At 46.9% G+C, this 26,170-nt stretch overlaps 1 protein-coding gene across 8 annotated transcripts in view; it reads right to left on the reverse strand.

Annotated features, from left to right (window-relative positions):
- The window catches only part of CIITA (class II major histocompatibility complex transactivator), a 45,665-nt gene extending 35,972 nt beyond the window's left edge, over positions 1-9,693 (reverse strand). For 2 of the 8 annotated variants that reach the window (XM_082714128.1, XM_082714126.1), the window contains exon 1: positions 1,251-1,545. In XM_082714128.1, coding sequence (XP_082570254.1) covers positions 1,251-1,302 — 52 coding nt within the window. In that variant the 5' untranslated portion in view covers positions 1,303-1,545. Of the gene's footprint in view, positions 1-260; positions 567-789; positions 1,573-9,214 lie in introns of those variants that run through there. The other 6 variants (XM_082714125.1, XR_014306362.1, XM_082714124.1 and 3 more) reach the window with 6 other exon arrangements.
- Between the last annotated feature and the right edge of the window lie 16,477 nt (positions 9,694-26,170).

A 26,170-nucleotide genomic window follows, 5' to 3' on the forward strand; every position in this document is an offset into this window, starting at 1 on the left:
AGCCTCCCCATCACCACATCCCTGGGACTCCATTCCTCCTGCCTTTTCCTCTTCTGGAGGTCCTGGACCTCAGCGCCACCCACCATGAGACTGTGGGGAGAGCACTTCCCTTCCCAGGCTTGGAGTTCCTGTCTGGAATCGAAGGGGTGGCTCGAGGTCACTCCTGACCTCTCCTTCCCCATCAAAACTCCTCACAAGCTCTATCCAGCAGAGCTGGCAGACACGCCGTCAACGCGTGGGTCCAGAGGAAGACATCTTACCGGTGTCTGAGGACAGGAGTCTCATCCCTCCAAAACGCACAACACATCGACACCAGCAATGCTGGGCTTCTGTGATGACATTTGGTTCCTACAGTGTGCCCAGCAGTGTGCTGGACTTCGCTTCCTCACCATTACCTTGTCATAGAGTTTTTAACAGCCCAGGAAGAGAGCCTCAAAGACAGTTGGGCTGCATCACATCCCACTCAGCCAGCAAGCAACTAGGATTCAAACCCGCCGCGCTGACTTCAGAGCTGGGGCCATCCGTCTTTTTGCCCCCCACTTCTCCCCCCAAACAGAATTCAGAAACTGGGGAGGGACGCCTGGGTGGCTCAGTTGGTTAAGCAGCTGCCTTCGGCTCAGGTCATGATCCCAGTGTCCTGGGATCGAGTCCCACATCGGGCTCCTTGCTCCGCAGGGAGCCTGCTTCTCCCTCTGACTCTTCCTTCCACTCTGTCTGCCTGTGCTCGCTCTCACTCACTCTCTCTCTGACAAATAAATAAAATCTTTAAAAAAAAAAAAAAAAAGAAACTGGGGAGAGGCGAGCATCTGTCCAGCCGGCTGGGGCTCAGCAGCTACACCCAGGACTCCGGCTTTGATTTTCCTGCTTCTCCCGGGGAATGGGGTGAGGGCTGGCAGGGATCCTGTCCTTCAAGGGCACCCCTCTGTGTTTACCTGGTAGAGAGAGGACCTGTGGTTGGCTGAGCTGAGCCATCAGCCCTGAGCGCGAACGACACGCCTCCTGCAAGTTGGCCCTCTAGAACCCTTCAGCGCTGATAAAGTGCTCTCACGTGCGGGGCACCTGCGCCAATCTGAATGTCCCTCGAGTAGAAAGAAATAATCAACCACCTCACTTTTCCCAACAGCCCCAACAGGACAAGGACCCCTCTCTCTGCCCCAACCCCCCAGTTCAGAGATGGTGGGGCCAGCGGAGACCTTACCCTAAATCAAGAAGCCTTCTCAGACCCCGACTTCCTTCACCCCCCCTTTTACCTTGGGGCTCTGGCAGGTAGGACCCCGCAGGGCGTGGAGCCAAGCAACGCATGGTGTGGGAGACCCTGTGGGGCAGTGGCTTCAGGAGACTGGCAGCTCCCCCTGGGGCCCTCAGCCTGTCCAACGATGCCTCTGAATGCCTAGTTCAGGAGCAGAGAGCTTCATCTCCAGCTTATCCACCTGTACAGTCAGGAGCCCACCAAGACTAAGCCAGCGTGCAAAGGAAGCAAGCAAGGGACCAACAGAAAACTCCCCCCTCTGTGAAGTGGCATCAAGCCGTTGCATTTCTCTGTCTAAAACTCTCTAATTTGCCCACGCTCCCTTAAGCCCTCCCCTTGCCTCTTATAATTTCAGTTCCTTGTTGTGGACCAAATGGGGTAACCGCAGAAGATTGAGAGTTGTCTCTTCTAGAGGGACCTTTGACAAAATGACATTCTGAAATCATGGTGACCCCAGTGGAGCCTCACTGGTACCAACTGCCAATTCCTGCCATCTTCTGCACTACAGGGCCAGGATCTGAGCCCCTCAGATACCTCAAAACAAGCTGGGCACCCCCAGCTGGGGTCCAGCAGGTTTTCAAGATTCTGTTTTCCTCCACCATCCCCACACCAAACTGCCAGGAATTGCCCCAGTGATTACGTGTGGTCCATTCGTGATTTTTATTCCAAGACATTGGACCAGAATGTGAATGCCACATAAAACAATGTTATCCCAGATGCGGTCTACTTACAGCTAGATGGTTTGGGGTGACCCACAGGGGGAAAGTTAGTGCCTCTGCAGGTCTCTACCCATGCTTCTGATGGCATCTGGGGGAAAGTGTTTGTCAAGCTAATAGGTCTTTAACACCTCTTGGAATGCAGGGTACATCCCTGTTTCCCAGAAAGCCATCCCTAGCTACAAGCCTTCAGCCAGACAACAGTATTTGACTTGTCTTGTGTAAACACTGCCCTGCCTTCCCGTTTCACAGTGCACTTCAGTGGGTGGCATACCTTTCACTTAAGATGGGCATAAACGTCCTGGGAAAATAAAGTTGAATTAAAAAAAAAAAAAGTGAGTGTTTTGAAAAAACACCTGTCGAGTAAATAATAGTACAGAAGTCGTGAGCTGGTCTGGAAGTGAATGAGGTTTGGGAAGCAGTGACGAGGTCCTCCTGCCTGTATTTTTACTGAAAGAGCACTGGGTTGGGAATCTGAAGAGCTGGCATCGAGCCCCTGCTCTTACCAGCAGGTGCATGACCTTGGACCCCTCACTTCCCTTGTGTGAACCTCAGTTTCCCCACCTATGAAAAAAAGATAATGGTGCCTATCTTTGTAATGTGGTTATTTTGAAACAGTCCCTGCTTTTAGAAGGCCCAGGGAGGAAATAGGCAGACACGTGGGAAATGCTGATAGTCAATTTGAAACACAGTCTTGCCTTGGGAGGCTAATACAACAAGATAGGACAAATATTAGAAATCTCAAGAAATCTCATCTTCCCACGACCTGGTGCCAAGGGAGAGGCACCTGCCCACTCACTCGTCTCAAGCCCCTTATGAGAGGCCCTTCCTGTCCTCGGAGGAAGCCAGTTCTGACGGCCACGACCAAGATAGTTCTGAATTGGGTTCATGGCAGGACAGAGTTGGCAATGAGAGTGACTCCGACTGGGTGCACCTGCCTGGGTGCACTAGGTCTGACCTCATCTTTGCCACCTGGTCTTTCCACATCCTCACTGACCCCCAACCTGCTGCCATCCCCCAGACCCATACTCAAGACCCAAACCTGACCATGCATGTGTCCAGCAGGTCTGGGTGCTGACATGTACAAGGCTGCATGTTTGGCAGATGCGAGAAGCTGTGGATAAGCACAAGGAGGACCCCACCCCCCACCCCATAGAGAAACCGAGGAGGAGCCATTGGGGTGCCCAGCCAGGAGCTGATGGGGTCTGAATTTCAGCAGGGGCAGTGGAAACAAAGAGATGAAGACTGGGCAGGCTAGCATTATAGCAGAACTAGAATGCCAAGCCTCCTGCATGGGCAGGGCAAGCAGCAGACAGAGGGGCTGAGCTGAGCGCAGGATTTGCCTTCCTCCCGCTAGTGGTCCTCTTTGAAACTCCCTCTGAGACGGTGATCATTCTCACAAGCAAGCCAGGGCTGCTTTGAATATAATCAATTCCCTCCTGATTAGGGAGCTCTCTCTGTGGCTCCTCAAGCCAGCCCGGCCCTGAGCATGTAAATTTCTTTGCCTGCAGTCAGGATCCAGCAGGACAAAGATCACTGGTTACCAGGAGAAGCATTGAACAAGTTGCCAGGCGGGGTCCTCTGTGAAGTCCCAAGGGAAGGACATGGGGGAAACTTCTCTTCTGAGTAAGCTTATCATCCCCAGCTGTGGTGTCCCCAAATAGACCAGCTCGCCCTACGTGGGTACCTCTGCTCGTGCAAGGCTGAGCTCCTGCCTTCTCCCCGTCGGGCTCTATTTTAGCCATCATTCAAGGTCAAGGCCTGAGTTCTTGCTTTCAGCACCCTTCCACATAACATCAATCTTGGGCTTTACTCATTTTTAGAAAACTTGTTGCTTTGTACTTGGCAATGCATGGGTGAACTTCCCATTTCAGAAGTAGAGACTGTGCTGCCTCGGATTAGATCATGAGGTTGCTACTGTCTGGGACCCAGTGATTTCTTTTCTTCCTTAAAAGTCACACCACTCCAAGATTTTTTGAATGAAAGAACCGAAGTTTGGATTAGCACGATCAAGGCAGGCTCAGGTTCCCAATGGTGAAGAGTCCCCTCTTCCCTAGGTTGTAACTACCTTTTCTTATGCTTTTGGGTGACCATCATGATCCCTAGTGGGGGCTTAGACAATGATTAAGGAGGAGGGAAGAAGTGTAAGGAAGGAAGGGAAAGAGGTGAGTAGAGATGTAGGTGACTAGATACAATAAAACTGGTATGTATCCAAATGAGGCCCATAGGAAGGTGCGTGAGAGCGCAGACCTAGAAGTCAGCGAAGACAGGAGCAAATGAGTTGGTAGGGAGGCAGGTAGATAAATTGATACATAAAACTATAATTAGTTAGATAGATTGATTGGTAAATGTGTGCAAGTGGAAAACATACAAGATGATGGGTTGAGGGGAGCCTGGGTGGTTCAGTGGGTTAAAGCCTCTGCCTTCAGCTCGGGTCATGATCCCAGGATCCTGGGATCAAGCCCCACATCTGGCTCTCTGCTCCTCAGAGAGCCTGCTTCCTCCTCTCTGCCTGCCTGCCTCTCTGCCTACTTATGATCCCTGTCTGTCAAATAAATAAATAAAATATTAAAAAAAAAAAGATGATGGGTTGAAAAGTAGATATTGGTAGGTGGATAAGTAGATCAGGTAAGTTTGAAGGCAGGCAGCTAAGTGGCTGGGCAGGTACCTAGAGAGAGGAATGGATCCTAAGGAAGGACACTGGTAAGCTGCTTAAGGTAACAACAGAGAACAGAAACCGGCTCTGGTTGGGTCAGGTGCCCGGCTTGGAGCCAAGCAGAGAATGGAACAGGACACACTGGTCAGCCTGGGAAAACCCATGGGGAAGTGCCAACTTCCGGGTGCAAGTGCTTTTCCTTCTGCGGCTCCTGGGGGTGACGATGAAGTGGTCTGGCTGGCGGGGAAGTCATCCAAGGTGAATGGATGACAGTTGTTCCCTCCAGCATGTCTCCTTCCAGGAGGCAGAGTAGGATCCCTCCAGATCGGAGCAGGAACAGGTCTTGGGAAGAGAAAGAGGCAGGTGGGAAGGCACAGAGCCTCTCCTGTCTGAGTTCCAGGCTCCGGGGCTAAGTGCCAAATGAGGAAAGAAGCCAGAGGAAATGTTTGGCAGTGTGAGGCACGTCCCTTCCTTTCCAATAAATCAGGCAACATCCTACAGGGAGACTTTGTTCTATGGTTCCTACAACAGAGTCCTTGTGGCCAAATGTAACACATCTCGAAAACCTAAAGTGGCCAAATAATGAGAAAGAGCCAAAGCAAACAATAAAATAAAACATCCCAGGGACTGGGAGGTGGGGAGATTCCTAAGGCTTCTGAGAACCCATGCCCAAAGGCACCACCGGGCAAACTCTCCATTAGACCCAAGCCGGCTGTTCACGTTGGGGCTGTAGCTGCCCAAACACCAGCCCTGACATCGATGAGTCAGAATCCATTCTCTCCTTGCTGGAAATGCAAGCACCCTACATTAGATAATAGTCACTGGGTACCATTGTTGCCGCCATTTTACAGATGTGGAAAACTGAGGCCCAGAGATGTTCCAGAAGGAGCTCATAGCCACAGTCCTTGGAATTAGGGAGCTATGACTGGCACTCAGGCAGTCTGAGGGCAGAGACCATGTACTAGCCCAATGGTGGGGGTCCATTGAGGCGCTTCTCAGATATACACAGCACCCAAGCCCTCAGCATTGTGTTTTGCATGGAGTAGTTGTCAAGATATTCTGTGCGGCCCCCCAGTGAGACTGTAGACACAATTGTTTTCTCTGCATCTCAAACCTCTGGTTTATTCTTCCTTGTCCAATTCTCCCTGCTGTGACCTCTATCCAAGGCCAAGCACTGCCTTAGATAGTTTCCAGCTACCATCTCACTTAATTTAACCCTCACTCTAGCACTGAGGGCTTTACATCACCACACCTATGCACAAGATGAAGAAACAGAGGGTCAGAGTGGTCCCGTCACAGGGCCGAGGTCACATGGTTTGTAAGAAGCAGAGCGTGGCCTCTCACCCAGAGCTCTCCAGTGTCCAGCCTGGTCCTTCTCCATCACTGTCAACATCACTGCCTCTTCTCTGTCCCCAGACTGCCTGACATGCACTGCCACCCACTGTCACCAAAGAGTGCCCTGAGTGTTTTTGCTCTGATTCCCCAGGGAAGCTTCCGGGTTGTGTCAGGACAAAGATCTGGCCTCTCAGGCCTTCCCCCATCCCCCGAGCTTGCCTGGGGTTGGATGCACCCATGATGCCTCAGGTAGCAGAGTCGGACCTCCAGGGTCGCAGCCCCAGACGTAGGCTTTCTGCACAATCACACCAAGGCACCATGGTAGTCAAAGGTGACTTCTGAATCAGTTTGAAGTTTCAGGCCTAGTTTCAGTTTGAAGATAATTAACCTGTTTTGGCTAGATTTACGGTATCCCTTGGGTTGTTTAGAAGAAGCAGCCAAGCAGAAAGTGCAGCAGTAGCTCTGGCCTCGGGACACCCAATAGTCCCCTTCGCAGGCCATCTCTTAACCTCTCTGTGCCTCAGCTTGCCATTCTGTAAAGTGAAAATAATGGTGGTACCTGAGCCATCCACCCACCCAGACACCCCTCCCCGCCCCCCTCCATCCATCCATCCATCCATGCAACCATCCAGCATTCAACAATCGACATCACACACCTACCCAGCACCAGGCACCGTGCTAGGCATCTGGGATACCATATGATCAAAATACAGATCCCTGCCCACATGAAGCTTATTCCCTAGTGGGAGAGCAGACAACAAACGACAAACATAATACAAAAGTAAAGTATATAGGAGGTGAAAACGTCAGTCTAGGGGGTGGGCTCAGAATGTGGATGGGGACCTACAATTCTTTTTTTTTAATGTTTTTAAGATTTTATTTATTTACTTGTCAGAGAGAGAGAGAGAACACAAGCAGGGGAAGTGACAGGTAGAGGGAGAAGCAGGCTCCCCACTGAGCAAGGAGCCCAATGCAGGACTCAATCCCGGGACCCTGGGACTAGACCTGAGCTGAAGGCAGATGCTTAAATGACTGAGCCTTCCCACATGTGGGGACCGCAGTTCTAAAGGGGATGCTTGGGGTAGGCCTTGCTGAGAAGGTGAAATCTGAGCCAAGAGCTAAGCAGGAAGGCCAAGAGGCTATCTGGAGAAGAATGTTCCAGGTAGTAGGAAGAGCACATGCCAAGGTCCTGTGGTAGAGAACATGCCAGGCCTGTCCCAGGGCTAGTGGGGTTGCCAGTGTGGCTGGAGGAGATGAGCAGAAGTAGGGGATGAGAGACGGAGAGTCCGTCTGTGATGAGCCTTGTCTGGATCTGGCTTCTTCTCTGAGTGATGGGGAGCCAGTGCAGGGTTTAGAGCTGTGGAGAGGGAAGATCACTAAGGGCTGTGGAGAGAGTTACAAAACCTTCACAGGGTGATTTCCTCTTCTGAACCCCCGTTGAAACCAGAGTCGGGGCCCTTTCTTTACAGAGCACACAATGCCCTTCCCCTACTCCCTCTTCCCCTAAGAAGGCTGCTCCCTCTGTCCTCTATCACAGCGGCACACCCTGTAGCCCTGTCAGGTTTGGGGGGGCTGAGCTGGAGGACAGGAAGAGAGGGTAGGGAGAGGGGGCGCCTTGCTCTTCTCTGTCTCCCACTCCGCTGTAGACCACGTCACTGAGCCCAGTTCCCTTTCTAGAGTCACATGGGCTCAGACACAAAAATATGACATCCCTAGGGAGGAAACTGAGTTAAATAACAGGAACCAGCAGACGGGGGGGTGGGGTGTTGAGGTGTCAGGCAGCCTCCCCATAAAGGAGCAAGGAGCGTGCCGTTTGTAGGGAAGGAGGGCAGAGTTGACTCCCCTCCCCCACTGCCCCCCTGCCATCCCTGAGTGGCTTCTCCACCCCCGTCAAGACCACACAGGCTGCCTGCACCCCCATGAAGAAATTAGGGAGGTCCTTCAGGTGGGAAAGGAGGAGAGTAAGAGACACGTCCAAGAAAGCAACAGACACCATCTGGACGAGAACTTAACCACTAGGAAAACCAACCCTTTGTAAATCCACATCTGGGCAGAAGAGTAGGAGAAACGCATACACCGCCCCCCACCCCCCAGTAACCCAATCAAGACCATCAGAAGGCTTTTCAGTCCTCAAAGCCAGGTTGGGGATAAAGTTTGTCTGCGTTCAAATCCAGCTTCCACCATCTCCCACCTGGGGACCCGTGATGGGGTCACCTTGGGTGGGGGGCACATCTGGGTTTCCCTCGTTTGGTTAGAACTGAGGGCTTAGTTGGGACCAGGCACGCGGCCAATACTCAATCAACGTGAATCATCATGATCTTCTCCCACTTCGAGTAACTCCGAAACCATAAGGGTCCCGTGAATGCCTAAAATCTGCGGCGATCTATCATAAAATCGGGAAAGCCCAGATCTGGGTGGAGCAGGAGGCAGAACAGACCTGCCTCTTTAGGAAGAATGTTGTTGGCAACGGAGCGAGAACCTCTGCAACAGGGAAGGAAGACCTACACGGTCTGCGGGGTCAGGGGCGTGGGTGGGGGCACCTTGGTGAGGGCTTATTTTTCCGATGGAAGATGCGTCAAGTGTCGTCAGTGCCCTAAAAGTAAGACACTCTTCCTCTCTTTTCTCTGAACGGGTTCCTGTTCTCGGTCTCTGTCTCCCTCCTTCTCTCTCTTCTGTCTCACCCTTTCGATTTCTGTCTCTTGCTGATGTGCAGGTGTACACACACACACACGTGCACATGCACACACGGGCGCACACACCACAGACGCACGTACATGTGCCCACAGAGTATCCTCTGTCCTCCAGCTTCCTGGCTTGTCCTCTCTTCTGGCACCTGGTTTCTCCGTGTTCAACCCCACCGAGTGCCTGAAGCCGTCTTCCCCACTGGACCGTGAGCCCCTGGCAGACAGGAGTGCATCTGTAGCCCCCAGCCGGTCCCCAGCACAGTGCCTGACACATCGAGGCCACTCAGAGTGTAAATCAAGCAGGCGTTTGTTTGCATGCCTCTGCGATGGTCTTTTCTTACGCAGAGCGGAAGGGTACTGTGGGGGTTCCAGGATACCCAGGATCAGACGGGGTCCTCGGAGCACTTGCTGCTCCCGCCAGCTCCTCAGAGGCCCTGACTCCTGCCCAGCTCTACCTTCGCATCTGGGGATAAGGATGAGCATAAGGAGCCTCCTTTCAGAGAGGAGGAAAAACCCACCCATGCACTGCCTACGGTCAATCACTGCTACTTGGGCGAAGGGGAAACTGACTTACCACCATGGTCCGAGCCAGGGTCCCTCTCGGCCACCGGGAGCTGCCACCCACTCCACGCCCACCTCAAGAGGGCCAAGTCTGGGTCTCCTCTCTCCAGCAGGGTCAAGGAGATCTTCCTGGCCAGGGCCTCGCCATCAGGCTCACGGAGCAGGGCACAGTGGTACTCCCGGGACAGGAGCTCCTTTTCCAGCATGTGGTCCAGGAGGGCCTGCACCTGACTTGGCCGACGACTGGACAGCAGCATCTGGACCCGCGTCAGGATGCTCTGGAAGTGGTTCATGGCAGGGCTCGGAGGCAGGCCAGCTGCCTCAGCCAAAGCCTAGGATCTCTGCTCGCGCAGCCTGCAGCATCCAAAACATGAAGTGAAAAACAGGATGAGGGAAACTCTGCAGTTGGGTGCCGTTAATTCCTGCTTGGGCAGGTTTCCTCATTTGTGTCGTAGGCTGGGGTGCCTGATGTCTGGTTGGAAATGGGTGCTCGGGCTTGTTGGGACCCCACCGCTATTGGCTGGGACCGGCCATGTGCCTGGGTCAGAGCAGCCCCAGTCTGCACGTTTCCATTTGATCCAGCCTGGTATTCTCTAAACGGGATGCGAACTTGCCTCTCTGGGAACTTACCCCAGTGATGGTCCTTTTCAGAAGTTTTATCACCGCAAGAAGGCAGTCAGGGCGTAGAGGTTAAAGAGTTGGCTTGGGAGCCAGTCTGCTGGGGTTGAAATCCCAGCACTGCTTCCTAATTATATGAACTTGAGCAACTTGCTCAAACTCTTCCCAGCCCCCATTCCTGCACCTGAAAAGGTTGGATGATGGTCCTCGTCCTCAACGCCTAGTTAGACGGAGTGATGATCACAGGCCTGATCTCAGAGAGTCGTTGGAAGAATTAAATGAGATAATGTCTGCAGAGCACCTAGCATGTTATCTACAGCATGACAATCGTTCAAGAAAGATGAACCATTATTATTATTATTGTTGTTATTATTATTACTATTGGTCATGCACACGGCTGTCCTCTTGGGCTTACCCTCACTAAACCTCAGTTCCCTCCTTAGCAAAAATCTCCCAGGGAAAGTTATCCACCCTCATTAAGTTTACCTGAGGATTAAAAAAGATAATGCATTGAATTGAATGAGTGAATTGAACTGAATGAACGAATTGAATATTGAAAGGGCTTAGCGCTAGACCTAGTAAGCACTGACTGTATACAAATAACTATCTCAGATTTCCTAATGCAAAAAAGAGAGGCTTTGTGTGGGAGACAGTCTATTTGAGGATTCTATTCGGGAATTTCCCAGCCCAGGGGCGCCTGAGCAATGCAATCCCTTGGGCATCTGATTCTTGGTTTCCTCTCCATTCATGGTCTTAGGATCGTGAGATCTGGCCCGGATCTGGGCTCCGTGCTCAGTGTGGAGTCTGCTTGAGATTCTGTCTTTCTCTCCTTCAGTCCCTCCCACTCATGCTCTCTCTCTCTAATAAATAAATGATTCTTTTAAAAAAAAGTTCCCAACCCAATTTTTTTTTTTTTTTTTTTTTTTGGTCGTAACTGATTGTTTTCTTTTATCATTTTGAAACACATCGGTGATCTCATTTCCTAGCCTGGCCTCAGCTCTACCATCTCTCAGATGGGCCCATTTGCTTGTTCATTTAAGTGAGACAAATAAGGATCTCAACATCAGTAGACCCAAGTAGCTCCTTTCTGAGCTACTCTACCACAGATAACAACTAACAACTCTGGAGCGGGGTGGAGGGGGGTCACAAAAAACAAAAGACAAAAAAGGCACGGAAGAGGGACCAGAGCTGGAAGATACTGGAACGAAATCAACACAGGAAAGATAAGAATACCTCCAGTTAGTTTCAGCCCGAGGTTTTAGCCTGAAGGCTAAAGACTCCATTATGCTGTGCAGGACAACAAAAACTCTTAAAAAGTGCAAAGTTTAGCTGCCCTGAACAACCAGAGGACAGAATCCAGGCTAAGGATTAGCTGCTGGAAAGTGGGTGTAGAAATTCCAGAAGCAGGGGAGGGAGAAGTTATTTCCCATTCTGTGTAGAAACTGCCCAGATACCTAGCTGACTTCTGAACCATGTACACATTCACAGTCAGACTCCAAACAGCTCAGCTAAGGCTGAAGGAACTGAATTGAGATTTGACTTGCAACTTAGCACAAGGGTGGGGAGGGAAGAGAAGACTGCATTGGATTCCAGCCAAGTTAGGAGCCCGCTAAATCAACAACAAAAAATTGACACAGTTCAGATTATACTGATCCAGAGTGTTTGCAACAAATGGATGTGCCCTATACATCCAAAATTCCTTGACCAGGGACCCATTTTCAAGAGAAAAAGACAATGGAAACTGACCTCTAGATGACCCAGATGTAGAAACTGGGAGACAAGGATTTTTAAAGCAGTGACTCTAGCTATGAATGAAAAAGACATAAAGTGGGCTCCCAGCTGGCTCACTTGGTGGAGCATGTGATTCTTGATCCTGGGGTGGCGAGTTCAAGCCCCTTGTTGGGGGTAGAGTTGACTTAAAACAATAAAATCTTTTTTTTTTTTTTAAAGAAACATTTCATGGGTGGGCATTTCAGCCAAGAAGACATCCAGATGGCCAACAGACATGTGAAACAGTGCTCTACATCACTCACATCATGGAAATACAAATCAAAACTATAATGAGATACCACCTCACACCAGTCAGAATAGCTAAAATGAATAAGTCAGGAAATGACAGATGCTGGTGAGGATGTGGAGAAAGGGGAACCCTCCCACACTGTTGGTGGGAATGCAAGCTGGGGCAGATACTCTGGAAAACAGCATGGAGGTTCCTCAAAATGTTGAAAATAGAGCTATCCTGTGACCCAGAAATTGCACTACTGGGTATTTACCCTAAAGATACAAACGTAGTGATCCAAAGGGGCATGTGCACCTCAATGTTTATAGCAGCAATGTCCACAATAGCCAACTATGTAAAGAGCCTAGATGTCCATCAACAGATGAATGGATAAAGAAGATGTGGTATATATATACACCACAGATTATTACTCAGCCATTAAAAAAATGAAATCTTGCTATCTGCAATGATGAAATGGAACTAGAGGGCATTATGCTGAGCGAAATAAGTCAATCAGAGAAAGACAATTATCATATGATCTCACTAGGATGTGAAATTTGAGAAACAAGGCAAAGAATCATAGGGGAAGAGAGGAAAAAAATGAAACAAGATGAAACCAGGGAGGGAGACAAAGTATAAGAGACTCTTGGTCTCAGGAAACAGACTGAGGGTTGCTGGGGTGGAGGGGTATGGGAGAGAGCGCATGGCTGGGCGATGGACTTTGGGGAGGGTATGTGCTATGACGAGTGCTATGAATTGTGTAAGACTATGAATCACCCGTATCCCTGAAACAAATAATATATTATATGTTAATAATTTAGAAAATAAGGGTGCCTGGGTGGCTCAGTGGGTTAAAGCCTCTGCCTTGGGCTCAGGTCATGATCTCGGGGTCCTGAGATCAAGCCCCGCATCAGGCTCTCTGCTAGGGAGCCTGCTTCCTCTTCTCTCTCTCTGCCTGCCTCTCAGCCTACTTGTGATCTTTGTCTGTCAAATGAATAAATAAAAAAAATCTTAAAAAAAAAAACAAATAAAATTAAAAATAAATAAAAATGAAAATCCTTACCATGAAGATTAAAAATAAAAAATTAAATAAAATAATTTAAAAATAAATTAATAATAAAGAAACCATTTGAAAGAAAGAAAGAAAGAATCATAAAGGATGTAAAGGAAAATATGCTCATAAAAGTGAAAAGATAGGAAATTTCAGCAAAAGAAATAGAAACCATTCAGAACTTACAGAATGGAAATTACTAAAAAAGGAAATATGATATATGAAATTTGGTCACTGGATGCAATTCACAGCAAAATGGGGAATGACAGAAGATACAAAGTTTCAGTTGGAGCAATAGAAAGTCTTTGATCTGCAAAACAGAAAAGATTGAGGAAATAAAATGAGTTTTGAGAATCTATGAGATAATGTCAAAAGCTCCAACTTTTGGGGAGCCTGGATGGCTCAGTGGGTTAAAGCCTTTGCCTTCAACTTAGGTCATGATCCCAGGGTCCTGGGATCAAGCACCGCATCAGGCTCTCCGTTCAGCAGGGAGCCTGCTTTCCTCACTCTGTCTTTGCCTGCCTCTCTGCTTACTTGTGATCTCTGTCTGTCAAATGGATAAATAAAATCTTTAAAAAAATAAAAATAAAATAAAATAAAAACTTTATACATAAAGGCAGAAGGTAGAAATTCCAAAACTCTTCTCACCTAACAAAGCATTTATACTTTTCAGCACACAGAGATGTCGATGTAAGTTTTATTCCCAGGACAACAAACCATCAATTAAGATGGTAAAAGTGCATGCTTTTAGGCATTAAAGGTCATAATCCACAGGTTAAATCAATAATTTTTTCAGGCTCTGTATCTTAAAAGGCTACTTTGTACAAATAGCACTTTCGAGAATAGTTTTATAATCACAAGGCAAATGTCACATTTTCACACGTCTCCTCTCATGACAGGAGATGGAGATGGACACTTGTGCAAATTTTCTCAGCTTTATTAGAACTAACTTGGGGATGTGGAAACAGCATTTAATTGCTGCAGCCAGAGTCAGAGAGAAAATTTCCTCCCCTATTTTTTTCTGAGATTTCTCATCCCAGCAGTTAGGAGACCATGAGGTTTCTTGGACAAGGTAATAATGCCCGTCCATTAGTCCTGAGAGAAGAAGAGGAGGTATGAGGAGCCTAAAACTTAGAGGAGTTTAGGAAAGAAGGAGCCAAAAGGGAGGGTTTTTAAATTTTTTTAATTAATTATTTTTATTAACATATAATGAATTATTTGCCCCAGGGGTACAAGTCTGTGAATCATCAGGCTTACACACTTCACAGCACTCACCATAGCACATACCCTCCCCGGTGTCCATCACCCAACCACCCTCTCCCTACGCCCCTCTCGCTGGCAACCCTCAGTTGGTTTCATGAGAATAAGAGTCTCTTATGGTTTGTCTCCCTCCCAATCCCGTCCTGTTTCATTTTTTTTCCTTCCCTACCCCCTAAACTCCCCATTCTGCCTCTCAAATTCCTCATATCAGAGAGATGATACAATAATTGTCTTTCTCTGATTGACTTATTTCACTCAGCATAATACCCTCTAATTCCTCCATGTCATTGCAAATGGTAAGATTTCATTTCTTTTGATGGCTGCATAGTATTCAAGTGTGTGTCCATTCATCTGTTGACAGACATCTAGTTTCTCTCCATAGTTTGGCTATTGTGGACATTGCTCCTATAAACATTCGGGTTCCCGTGCCCCTTCGGATCACATTTTTATCTTTAGGGTAAATACCCAGTAGTGTGATTGCTGGGTCCTAGGGTAGCTCTATTTTCAACTTTTTGAGGAATCTCCATGCCGTTTTCCAGAGTGGTTGCACCAGCTTGCATTCCCACCAACAGTGTAGGAGGGTCCCCCTTTCTCCACATTCTCACCAGCATCTGTCATTTCCTGACTTGTTAATATTAGCCATTCTGACTGGTGTGAGGTGGTATCTCACTGTGGTTTTTGTCTGTATTTCCCTGATGCTGAGCGATGTGGAGCACTTTTTCACGTGTCTGTTGGCCATCCGGATGTCTTCTTTGTAGAAATGTCTGTTCATGTCCTCTGTCCATTTCTTGATTGGATTATTTGTTCTTTGGGTGTTGAGTTTGATAATTCTTTATAGATTTTGGATACTAGCGCTTTATCTGACAAGTCACTTGCAAATATCTTCTCCCATTCCGCCAGTTGTCTTTTGGTTTTGTTGACTGTTTCCTTTGCTGTTCTTTAGACAGCATATTGATGGGTTTTGTTTTTTTACCCATTCTGATACCCTTTGTCTTTTGATTGGGGCATTTAGCCCATATACATTCAGGGTAACTATTGAGAGATATGAGTTTAGCACCATTATATTGCCTGTAAGGTGACTGTTACTGTATATTGTTTCTGTTCCTTTCTGGTCTACTACTTTTAGGCTCTCTCTTTGCTTAGAGGACCCCTTTCAATATCTCCTGTAGGGCTGGTTTGGTGTTTGCAATTCTTTTAATTTTTGTTTGTCCTGGAAGCTTTGTATCTCTCCTTCTATTTTCTTCTTTTTTTTTTTTTTAAGATTTTATTTATTTATTTGACAGAGAGAGATCACAAGTAGGCAGAGAGGCAGGCAGAGAGAGAGGAGGAAGCAGGCTCCCCGCTGAGCAGAGAGCCCGATGCGGGACTCGATCCCAGGACCCTGAGATCATGACCTGAGCTGAAGGCAGTGGCTTAACCCACTGAGCCACCCAGGCGCCCTCTCCTTCTATTTTCAAGGACAGCCTAGCTGGATATAGTATTCCTGGCTACATAGTTTTCTCATTTAGTGCTCTGAATATATGATGCCAGTCCTTTTTGGCCTGCCAGGTCTCTGTGGATAAGTCTGCTGACAATCTAATACTTCTACCATTGTATGTTACAAAGTTCTTGTATTGAGCTTCTTTCAGGATTTTCTCTTTGTCACTGAGGCTTGTAAGTTTTACTATTAGATGACAAAGTGTGGACCTATTTTTATTGATTTTGAGGGGGGTCTCTGTGCCTCCTGGATTTTGATGCTTGTTCCCTTCGTCATATTAGGGAAATTCTCTATTATAATGTGCTCCAATATGCCTTCTTCCCCCCTCTCTCTTTCTTCTTCTGCTGGGATCCCAATTATTCTAATGTTGTTTCATCTTACGGTATCACTTATCTCTCGAACTTTCCCCTCCTGGTCCAGTAGTTGTTTGTCTCTCTTTTGCTCATTGCTCAGCTTCTTTATTCTCTGTCATCTGGTCTTCTATATCACTAATTCTCTCTTCTGCCTCATTTATCCTAGCAGTAAGAGCCTCCACTTTTGATTGCATATCATTAATAGCTTTTTTGATTTCATATTGGTTAGATTTTAGTTCTTTTATTTCTCCAGAAAGGGCTTTTATTTCTCCAGACAATGTTTCTCTAGTATCTTCCATGTCTTATTCGAGCCCAGCTGGCACCCTGAGAATCATCATTCTGAACTGTAGCTCTGACATATTACCAATGCCCATATTGATTAGGTCCCTAGCGTTTGGTACTGCTTCTTGTTCTTTTTTTTTTTTTTTTTTTGTGGTGAGTTTTTCTGCCTTGTCATTTTGTCCAGATAAGAATATATGAATGAGAGAATAAAATACTAAAAGGGTTGCAAAGACCTCAAAAAATGCATTAACTAAATCAGAAGAGATCCCAAATCAGGGGGAGAAGAAAGATTGGTGAATAGAACAGAGCCACCCACTTGATACTGGGTGTATTTTGGTCTCTTAGAAGAAACTACTTCTCAAAATTTTAAAGAAACACACACACACACACAAAGGGTAAAGACGGTGAAAGGATGGAATATGACCGTAAAGATGAAAAAAAAATCCATAAAAGGAATTGATAAGATAAGTTGATTGGAAAAAGAAAGAAGAAAAAAAAGGAGGCAGGGAGAGAATGTGCTCAGGATGGAGACTAGAACAAAGCCCTGTCCTAGATTTAGGGTATATTTTGATCTATTAGAAAAAATTGTAGCCCAAAATTTTTTAGAAAAAAAAAAGCCTATACGTATATAAAAAATAAGGTTAAATACAATGAAGGATAAAATATGACTATAATAATGAAAGTTTAAAAAAGTTTGTTTGTTTTTTTTTTAAGATTTTATTTATTTATTTGACAGACAGAGATCACAAGTAGGCAGAGGCAGACAGAGAGAGAGGAGGAAGCAGGCTCCCTGCTGAGCAAAGAGCCTGATGCGGGGCTCGATCCCAGGACCCTGTGATGAAGTTCCTGAACCTAGGTGGGGTTCGGTGGGGTGAGGTTCGGAGCCGACAGCTAAAGAAAGAATTCTTAAGATGTCTCTGGTGCAAAAAGGTGGTTTATTAGAGCACGGGGACAGGACCCGTGGGCAGGCAGAGATGTGGCTGCCCAGGGCCTGTGAGGAGTGGCTGGTTATATACACAGGAGTTGGGTAGGTGAGGACAAAGGGGTGTTCAGAAGGGCTATTGGGGTAAAGAAGACTGTCAGGATATTGAAGGCCTGGTTACTATCAAGCCAAGGCCACTTTCCCTCTAATGAGGCACTAACATAAAGACAATTGGGAGTCTCCTGGTGGAATGTTACATTCCTGCTATCAAACGTCCTTGTTAGTGAGATTTAGGTCTTTAAAATAAATTTAACTTTATTTACTTTTCCTTCTACCTCCGTTTCCTTCGGTTTTTTATGGAGGGGAGGGTGACATTAGGGCTTGAGGAACTGAGTTATGTGTCTTTGGAAATTGGGCTATTGATAAGACAACTTCTTTGTTGTAAATCTCAAGGACATTTGTAAACCAAGAGAGACTCCTGCCTTGCAGGACTGTGATCTCTGCAAGATAACCATTTGCTCTTCTTGTAGGGCAGTCAGGGGTGCCTGTGAAATGTCACACATATTACCAAGGGGAGTGGGTGGAGAGGGGGTGCAAGGCACCAGCCCCTGATCCGTTCTCAGCCAGCCTCCTGCTCCCTCATCACCTGGGATCATGACCTGAGCCGAAGGCAGAGGCTTTAACCTACTGAACCACCAAGGTGCCCCCAAAAGTTTTTTTTTTTTTTAAAGAAAGGTATTGTTAAGGTGAACTATTTTTAAAAGAACCTTAGAAGAGGAGAGAGGAAAAGTTAAAAAAAAAAAGAATAAGAAAAAAATTTTTAATTTAACTTTGCAAGACTAAAGGATCTTGGGGAGAAAACCATGAATTCTATGTGTGGCTCTCCCCTGGCTCTAGCGTTCTGCAGCTCTCATTGATTGGTGGATTTGGTCTTGGCTGGATGCTCTTGCTGATCTTCTGGGGAAGGGGCCTGTTGCAGTGATTCTCAAATGTCTTTGCCGGAGACAGAATTGCGTGGTCCTTGCCTGGGGTCGGGCTAAGCAATCTGCTCGAGTTCGCGCTGGGAACCTTTTGTTCCCTGAATGCTTTCCGTAAGGCTCTGGAGGATGGGAATGAAAATGGCGGCCTCCAAGTCTCCAGCCCCAGAGGAGCCAGGAGCTCGGACCCCACTGTTCAGTGCGTCCTTGGAGAAAAGCTCTCAGTCCCTCCCGTCTCCCTGGTCTCTGGCCGCGCTCCCAGCTCACCCGGCCTGTGACCCAGCATTTCTGTCTCTGTCGCACAGCCCCGTTTGGAGTCTTCAAACCCAGCAGATGCCTGCCTCCAGAGAAGGAAGGTGAGTCTCCCCGGATCTGCCACTTGTGTGGTCCATGCTTGAAAAGCAGTGACCCAACTGTGCTGCAGATCATGGTTTAAGGTAACCCGGAGCGGAGAGCTCCCTCCTCAGCTCTACACCCAGACACCCCCGATCCTTCTGTGACCCCGCGGGACCTGAGCCCACATTGTCCCCACAAGGGCTCCACCCCCACTTAGCCTCTGGAGCGAGGTCCCTCAGTGGAGCAGACTTCCACAAGTTCGGATTTTGTGCCCCGCTGCTCCACTGCTTACCGGGAGCCGGCCCCTCCCCCCACGGTCTATCTTCCCGTCACTTTGGATTTACTTCTGCACACGTCCTACCTTCCAGAAAGTGGTGGGTTTTCTGTTTCTAGAATTGCTGCTCTTCTTCTCTTCAATCTCCTGCTGGGTTTGTACGTGTTCAGAATGGTTTGATAACCACCTACCTGAACTCCTGCGACCTGATGTCGTCTCACTCTGCTACTCCTCCGCCATCTTGCCTCTCTCCACAAGGAGGTGGTTTTTTTTTTTTATTTACCTTAAAAAAAAAAAAAAAAAAAAAAACCTTGAGTGTTTAGAACAGTGTTAGATTTGCAGAAAAACCAAGAAGGTACCATACACCCTGAACCCAGTTTCCCCATTAGGAACATCTTAAATTAGTCTGTTACATTTGTCACAGTTAATGAAACAATATTGATGCATTATTATTCACTAATCCATACCTTCTTTAGATTTCCTTAATGTTTACCTGTTGTCCTTTTGTGAGTCTGGGATCCCATTTAGGATTCTCCCATGACATTTAGTCATTATATTTCCTTTGGCTTCTCTTGGCTGTGACAGTTTCTCAGACTTTCCTTGTTCCCACCCCCACCCCATCCCTCACCCCCGCAAAAGGGAGTTGTAATGACATACGGGAGTATGGATGGCTTATAATCTTCAGCCATGTTTGTGGAGAAGACGGCCGGGGGTCATTTACTGGGAGGGATAGGGAAACCATGTTCTTAGGCACTTGAGAGAGAGGACCAAGGCATGAGGACCCATCCCCACACATGGAAGGTGGGATAATGGATAATCAAACAGCCAACACTGGGGACACAGAACAAGGGATAAGGGTAGATTCTCTTAGCCACCTGTAAGGCTGCCTTCCTCCTTCCTAACAATCCAACCACTACCCCGTCATGTGCTTTGTCAGGAAAACTTGAATGCCAACCTCCACTCAACCACCGATTCACTGTACCACCACTGGCAAGACATTTCCTCTCTCTGGACCACAGTCTTGTCACCCGTGAAATATGTGGTTCAGATTACATTATCCCTAGGATGTCTTTCAGTTTTGAAATACTGCAAGCGTTACCTAGCTGAAGAACCCACTGGTCCTAGGGCTCCACAATATTCCCCTGTGACAAGTCACAAGTGTTGCATTTCCCAGGTTCTTAGTCATTTGGGTCCCCCTGCATGACTTTTTTCTGCCCGCGTGATCATGTGTAGACTGATAATCAAATAATTTCAAGAAACAGAATGCAGCCGGAATTGAGAGTGGAATTCAGATTCTTCTGACAGGGAGTCTCCAAAGAGCTTCCACCCACCTGGTGGCCTTAGTTTGGTCATTTTCCCATTGTGGGATTGTCAAAGAGAAATCACTGAAAGACATTAATGACATTAAAGACACTATCCTTTGATATGCATAAGAAGAAACAGCATTTTTCTCTAAAATTATCGGTTTTCCTTGGAAGTGTAGCCAGATGCCCCAATAACATATAAGGTATACTGATTCTGGAAGAAGTCACGGATGGGAAATCATGAGTGACCCATACCTCATAAGGTATGGAGAGATTGTACTGGCAGATCAGCTCAAGAGAAGATTCTGGAATGCCCATATCTGAATTCCTAGCCCTTAATAACCTCTTTTTTTTTTTTAAGATTTTATTTATTTATTTGACAGACAGAGATCACAAGTAGGCTAAGAGGCAGGCAGAGAGAGAGAGAGAGAGGAGGAAGCAGGCTCCCTGCTGAGCAGAGAGCCCGATGTGGGGCTCAATCCCAGGACCCTAGGATCATGACCTGAGTCGAAGGCAGAGGCTTTAACCCACTGAGCCACCCAGGTGCCCCCTTAGTAACCTCTTTTAAGGGTCTCTTAGAAATATAACATTCTCATGGACGTCACGGCTATTGGTTTTAATGTGTAAGACCACACTAGTATGAAAGAAGGAGAGAAAATTGTAAAGACTCAACCATTAAGCCTTCAGAACATGTCCTGTGTCCCAATGTATAATGGATCTGACCAACTTTATTTCAACAACCATTTAATTCCTCACGTGACAGATATAAATTGTGTTCGATTTATTGAAGCCACACTTACTCTGGAATGCTTACAAAAAACCTTTGTATCTATTTTTGTGTTGCTTTTTATTTATTTATTTTTGCCATCACAAATATGGCTGCCTTGTGTGTTTTATGCACATATGTAGGAATTTCCCTGGGGTGTATACTGAGGAGGGGACACTTTGGGTCTGTGTTTCTCCCGTTTTAATAGGTATCATGTAGGGGAACGCTGAAAGAAAAAATGCACATCTCCAACGGGAAGGCATTATAATGTTTACAGTGACCAATAGCACTGCGTGTTTCTAAAATTTCATTTTTCTTTTTTGAAGTGTATTTTGTTTTTATATAATTTCATTTTTCAGGATTTGCAACTTGATTAGCTCCCTCCTCCTGTGTGATATGACAAAACCAGCTTGCAGTCCGCAGAGTAGTAGCTAAGGGTGAGGTACACATGGGTGGTCGGAAGTGCATGAAAATGAACAATCGTCAAGTCGGGCTGAAGGAGAGAGAGAGAGAATCTCAAGCAGACTCTGTGCTGAGCACAGAGCCCAACACAGGGCTCGATCTCATGACCCTGAGATCACGACCTGAGTGGAAACCAAGAGTTGGATGCTTAACCAACTGAGCCACTCAGGTGCCCCCATAGTCTCGTCCTTTATGACTTCTTATATGTCTAAAATATCCAGTTAGGTTGAGTCATATAAAATTCTTGATATTTGTTTTAATCTACAAAAACAGCCATTTCGCATGGTGTAATTTAATATAGTGATAATGACGGGCCACTGGGGTGGCTCAGTCGGTTAAGTGTCCCACTCCTGATTTCAGCTCAGGTCTCAATCTCAGGGTCATGAGACCAACCAAACCCCTACGCTGGTCATGGAGCCAACTTTAAAAATATATAGTGATAATGGTGATTATGGTAAATCACGGAAAGGAGGCTCCCTTCCCTGCTGTGTATTCACATATTTAAAGCCTATCGGTGAACCTGGTTCTTCAGCTCTCTGTTCCCAGCAGGGTGGCACAGGAGCCACACTTTGGGGAACAACTGATTTAGTAAATATTGCCATGCTTCCATCACAAATCGAGGCCTGGGGTCTGGCCCTGAGGATGGCACACTTACGGTCTGAGACTAGAAAGGGAGGACACCAGGGGGTCTGCAGAGAGCATGCGATACCCCCGGGCAGCATGCAAGGTGTTCGGGCTCCAGGCCCCCCACAGCCAAGTGAGGGTTCAGGAAGTGCTTGGGCTCCACAGCCGGCAAAGTGAGGGACAATCACATTCTATCTCTGGCCCCTCCCGCTTGGGGCTCAAGGTTGAGAATGTTGATGTTGATGCACTAAAATATCCAGATGTCACTTCTTTATTTTTTTTTTTAAAGATTTTATTTATTTATTAGACAGAGATCACAAGTAGGCAGAGAGGCAGGCAGAGAGCCCGATGCGGGGCTCGATCCCAGGACCCTGGGATCATGACATGAGCCGAAGGCAGAGGCTTTAACCCACTGAGCCACCCAGGCGCCCCCAGATGTCACTTCTTGAGCACCTCGATGTTTTCTGTATATGGTCTCGTCATCACCAAAGGCACTACAAGGTAGGCATGAATCATGTCACAGAGGCCCAGAGCGATGAAGTCACAGACTTGGAGCAGGAACCTGGAGAGAAATTCCAGGCTATGATTTGCAAAAGAAGAAGCGGTTGGAGTACAGTGTCTTCTGGGGGAGGGAGCAGGTGGGGAAGGGGGAGGTGAGCTCCCTGGGGCCACAGCTCTCCTGTGGCTGCCACATGGTTGCCCACAGAGCAGGGGGATGGGCTGCTACGTCTTAGCCTGAGTCACCTTGACCACGGCTCGGGGGACTTGGCCTGCTCCCGTGCTTCCTGGGTTTCCCCCCGCCAAGGCTCAGGGAGTCCACTGTGGCTTGTAACTGTAGAGTAAAGGTCTAATAACTCTCACTTTCTCTAAAACAGATATTTAAAATAAATAAATAAATAAAGACCCCAATTTACCGCGTTTACCAACTCTCGTGGTGTCTGTAATCCTTGTGGCTGATTTCAAGCTACCGATGAGATCTGATTGAACACGGGGTAGAAAAGAGATGCTCTCAGTGAGCCCCGAGGAGCTGTCGCGAGCTGGCTGAAGCCCGTTGCTGGCGTTTACGTGTTTTGTATTTATATTGCGGCGTCTGAAGTCTGCAGGTCTCTTTCTTTCTTTTTTATTTATTTGACAGAGAGAGAAATCACAAGTTCGCAGAGAGGCAGGCAGAGAGAGAGGGGAGGAAGCAGGCTCCCTGCAGAGCAGAGAGCCCGATGCGGGGCTCGATCCCAGGACCCCAGGTTTATGACCTGAGCCAAAGGCAGAAGCTTTAATCCACTGAGCCACCCAGGCGCCCCTGCAGGTCTCTTTCTACCATCAATTATTTGTACTTATTTCCATTTACGATGCTGGGCCTCCTTTTCTCAAGGTGTGTTTTTTGTTTTTGTTTTTGTTTTTTTGTACTGTGAACTCTCCTTTGAACTTCATCGTAGGTGATCTTTGAGTCCCGGTGTAAAATTAAGTTGCATTAGTGAGTTCTTTGAGGTGCGGTTCTATGAAGGGATCTACTGTTAAATTCTCACCTGGGGTGTGCCTGACACTGTGTCCTGCCTTCACTTGTCTGTGGCCTTGAAAGGGGAAGCTGACATTTTTCAGAGTCTGGAAGAAACCCTCAAGGAAAAAGACCGACGTTGGTGGGTGTTCACCACTCAGCATCTCTGACTCTGTGTCTTTGGGGACTCTGGATTTATTACCTTTGTGCCAACCAGCGATGTGTTTAAGAGATACATCCGGGTATCTTCTTCAGCATTTAGTTATTTGTGTGGGCAGAGTATCAGGGTATCTAATCCCTCAGAGGGATGAAATTAGATGTCTCTTTATTACTTCTAATAAATAAATGACTTCAAGGTGTGTGAAATTTACTAGCATTTTTTTCTTAGTCCCCTCCCTCCTTGACTAAAGCCTGTTGCTCCTGAGGCTATAAAAGCTTGGTGGGACTCCACTAGAGTTGCTATAGTTTCTTCTGGAACAATATATGATTCATATATGATATGATATGATATGATATGTATATATCATATGTATATATATATCATATATGATAATATATGACTCACTTAATGCAAAGTTGCGTTAAATGAAAGCCAACTTTCATATCATATGTATCTGTCATATATCATAAGCCAATTATCATATCATATATGATAATATATGATTCACTTAACACAAAGTTGCCTTAAGTGAAAGCCAACTTACAGATAAAGCTGCCTCACTACCATATGGTATCACCAGCTTCTACCTCTGCTCAAAACCAAGCCCATTGCTTCTTTTTTTTTTTTTAAAAGATATTTTATTTATTTATTTGACAGAGAGATCACAAGTAGGCAGAGAGGCAGACAGAGAGAGAGGGGAAAGCAGGATCCCTGCTGAGCAGAGAGCCCGATGCGGGGCTCGATCCCAGAACCTGGGATCATGACCTGAGCTGAAGGCAGAGGCTTAACCTACTGAGCCACCCAGGTGCCCCCAAGCCCATTGCTTCTGAACTCAGCACCTGCTCCTCCCTACTTGTTCTGGGAGTCAGTGAAGGAATATTCCTCCAGTTGGGCATCTGGATCCCGACCCAGAGTCCATCTTTCTGCACGACGTCCTCCCCATTATATGCTATCTCTTCCCAGATTATTTGATTATAGGGCCAATGTATTTCTGGAGTTTCTCATACACTTTTCTCTTTTACGTCTACCCAGGCTACATCAGAGTCCTTAATCTCAATCCTTCCCATCATCTCTCCTTTAGCTTCCTATGGGGGTCTTTGTCTACTGGCTCATTATTTGACAGTTACTTCTCCTGAAATGCCGGGAGGTAGGTACTGTTATCATTCCCATTCTACAGATGTGGAAGCTGAAGGTCAAGTGGGGTATAAAGGTCAAATGGGGGTCCTGGGGCTGGTCCGTGGTAGAGCCTGACTCCACACAGTGCTCTAACCCAGACCCTAGACGCTGGCTCCTATTCCCTGAGGTTTTTTTCCCTGCCTTCAACCTCACCTCCCTCAACTCACTCTCACCTTGCAGCAGCTAAAGGGATCTTGTAAAGGGTAGCACTGATGACGCACTGCCTCAGCCCCAAACCTTCTAGTGGTTGCCTGTGCCATGGGATAAAGCCTCAGCTCTTCTCTGAGGCTCATAACCACAGCCTCCTCTCCTATTACAGAGAATCACCCCTCAGCCCACCCTGCTGTGGCCACATCACAGCCCATTCACAGCATCAGAAGTGAGGTCAGGCTCTTCCACCCTTTGGAGATTTCAATTCCCACTGCCGTCTAATTGCATACATTTTCTCTACTCGGTGAACTCCTACACATCCGTGAATACCCAGCCCAAATGTTACTTTGTGGAACACCTTCTGATCTCCCCCAGGCAGAACTAGTCATTGTGTACTTAATGCTATAATACCTTGGCAGGAAATTCTTGACCTTTGAGGATCATTAGTACCCAGAAAATCCATGCGAAAGCAAATCTGGCTAGAATGGAACTAAAATTTCATAGTAAATACTGAGTTTTAAAAAAAAAGACGATCTGATTGATGCTTTACCTTTAAAAAATGAAACTAGGGCGCCTGGGTGGCTCAGTGGGTTAAGCCGCTGCCTTCGGCTCAGGTCATGATCTCAGCGTCCTGGGATCGAGCCCCGCATCGGGCTCTCTGCTCGGCAGGGAGCCTGCTTCCCCCTCTCTCTCTCTGCCTGCCTCTCTGCCTACTTGTAATCTCTCTCTGTCAAATAAATAAATAAAATCTTTTTTTAAAAAATGAAACTAACATTTATGGGCATTATTCCATCTTTCACTAAGAAAATTACAATAGAAATTCTGTACTAATTCTTAGATCAGATTACAGAGCCAAGGTGTGTGTGTGTGTATTCTGCTTGGTATGATTTCTTGACAAAAATTCGTTTAAAAGTCATGATATGACATCCTTTTCTAAAAGTTTCATACCATGATCACACTTCGTCACTTTTTGGGAAAAAAGAAAAAAGATAAGATGCTATCAGCTTCCCAGCAGGCTTTTCTTAGCCTTTTCATACTGAAATAATGTTCCTGTAAACACCTGTCCTGTCTCCTCTCAGTATCCTCTGGTTTAGTTGTTCCTTTGTCAACCAATGGGATGGACCAGATGCTCATTTGTCAATATCTTTAGTGTGTTCTGATCCCTTCTCCAACATCCAGTGACACCAACTTCGGGAAATTCTATAATGTTGCAAGCCAGGATGTCAATTTTATGATGCACATGTGGCAAACACTGAGATTGACCAACACCCAAGAAAGACCATGTG

Source organism: Mustela nivalis (genome assembly GCF_964662115.1).
Source record: "Mustela nivalis genome assembly, chromosome: 19".
NCBI classification, from domain to species: domain Eukaryota; kingdom Metazoa; phylum Chordata; class Mammalia; order Carnivora; family Mustelidae; genus Mustela; species Mustela nivalis.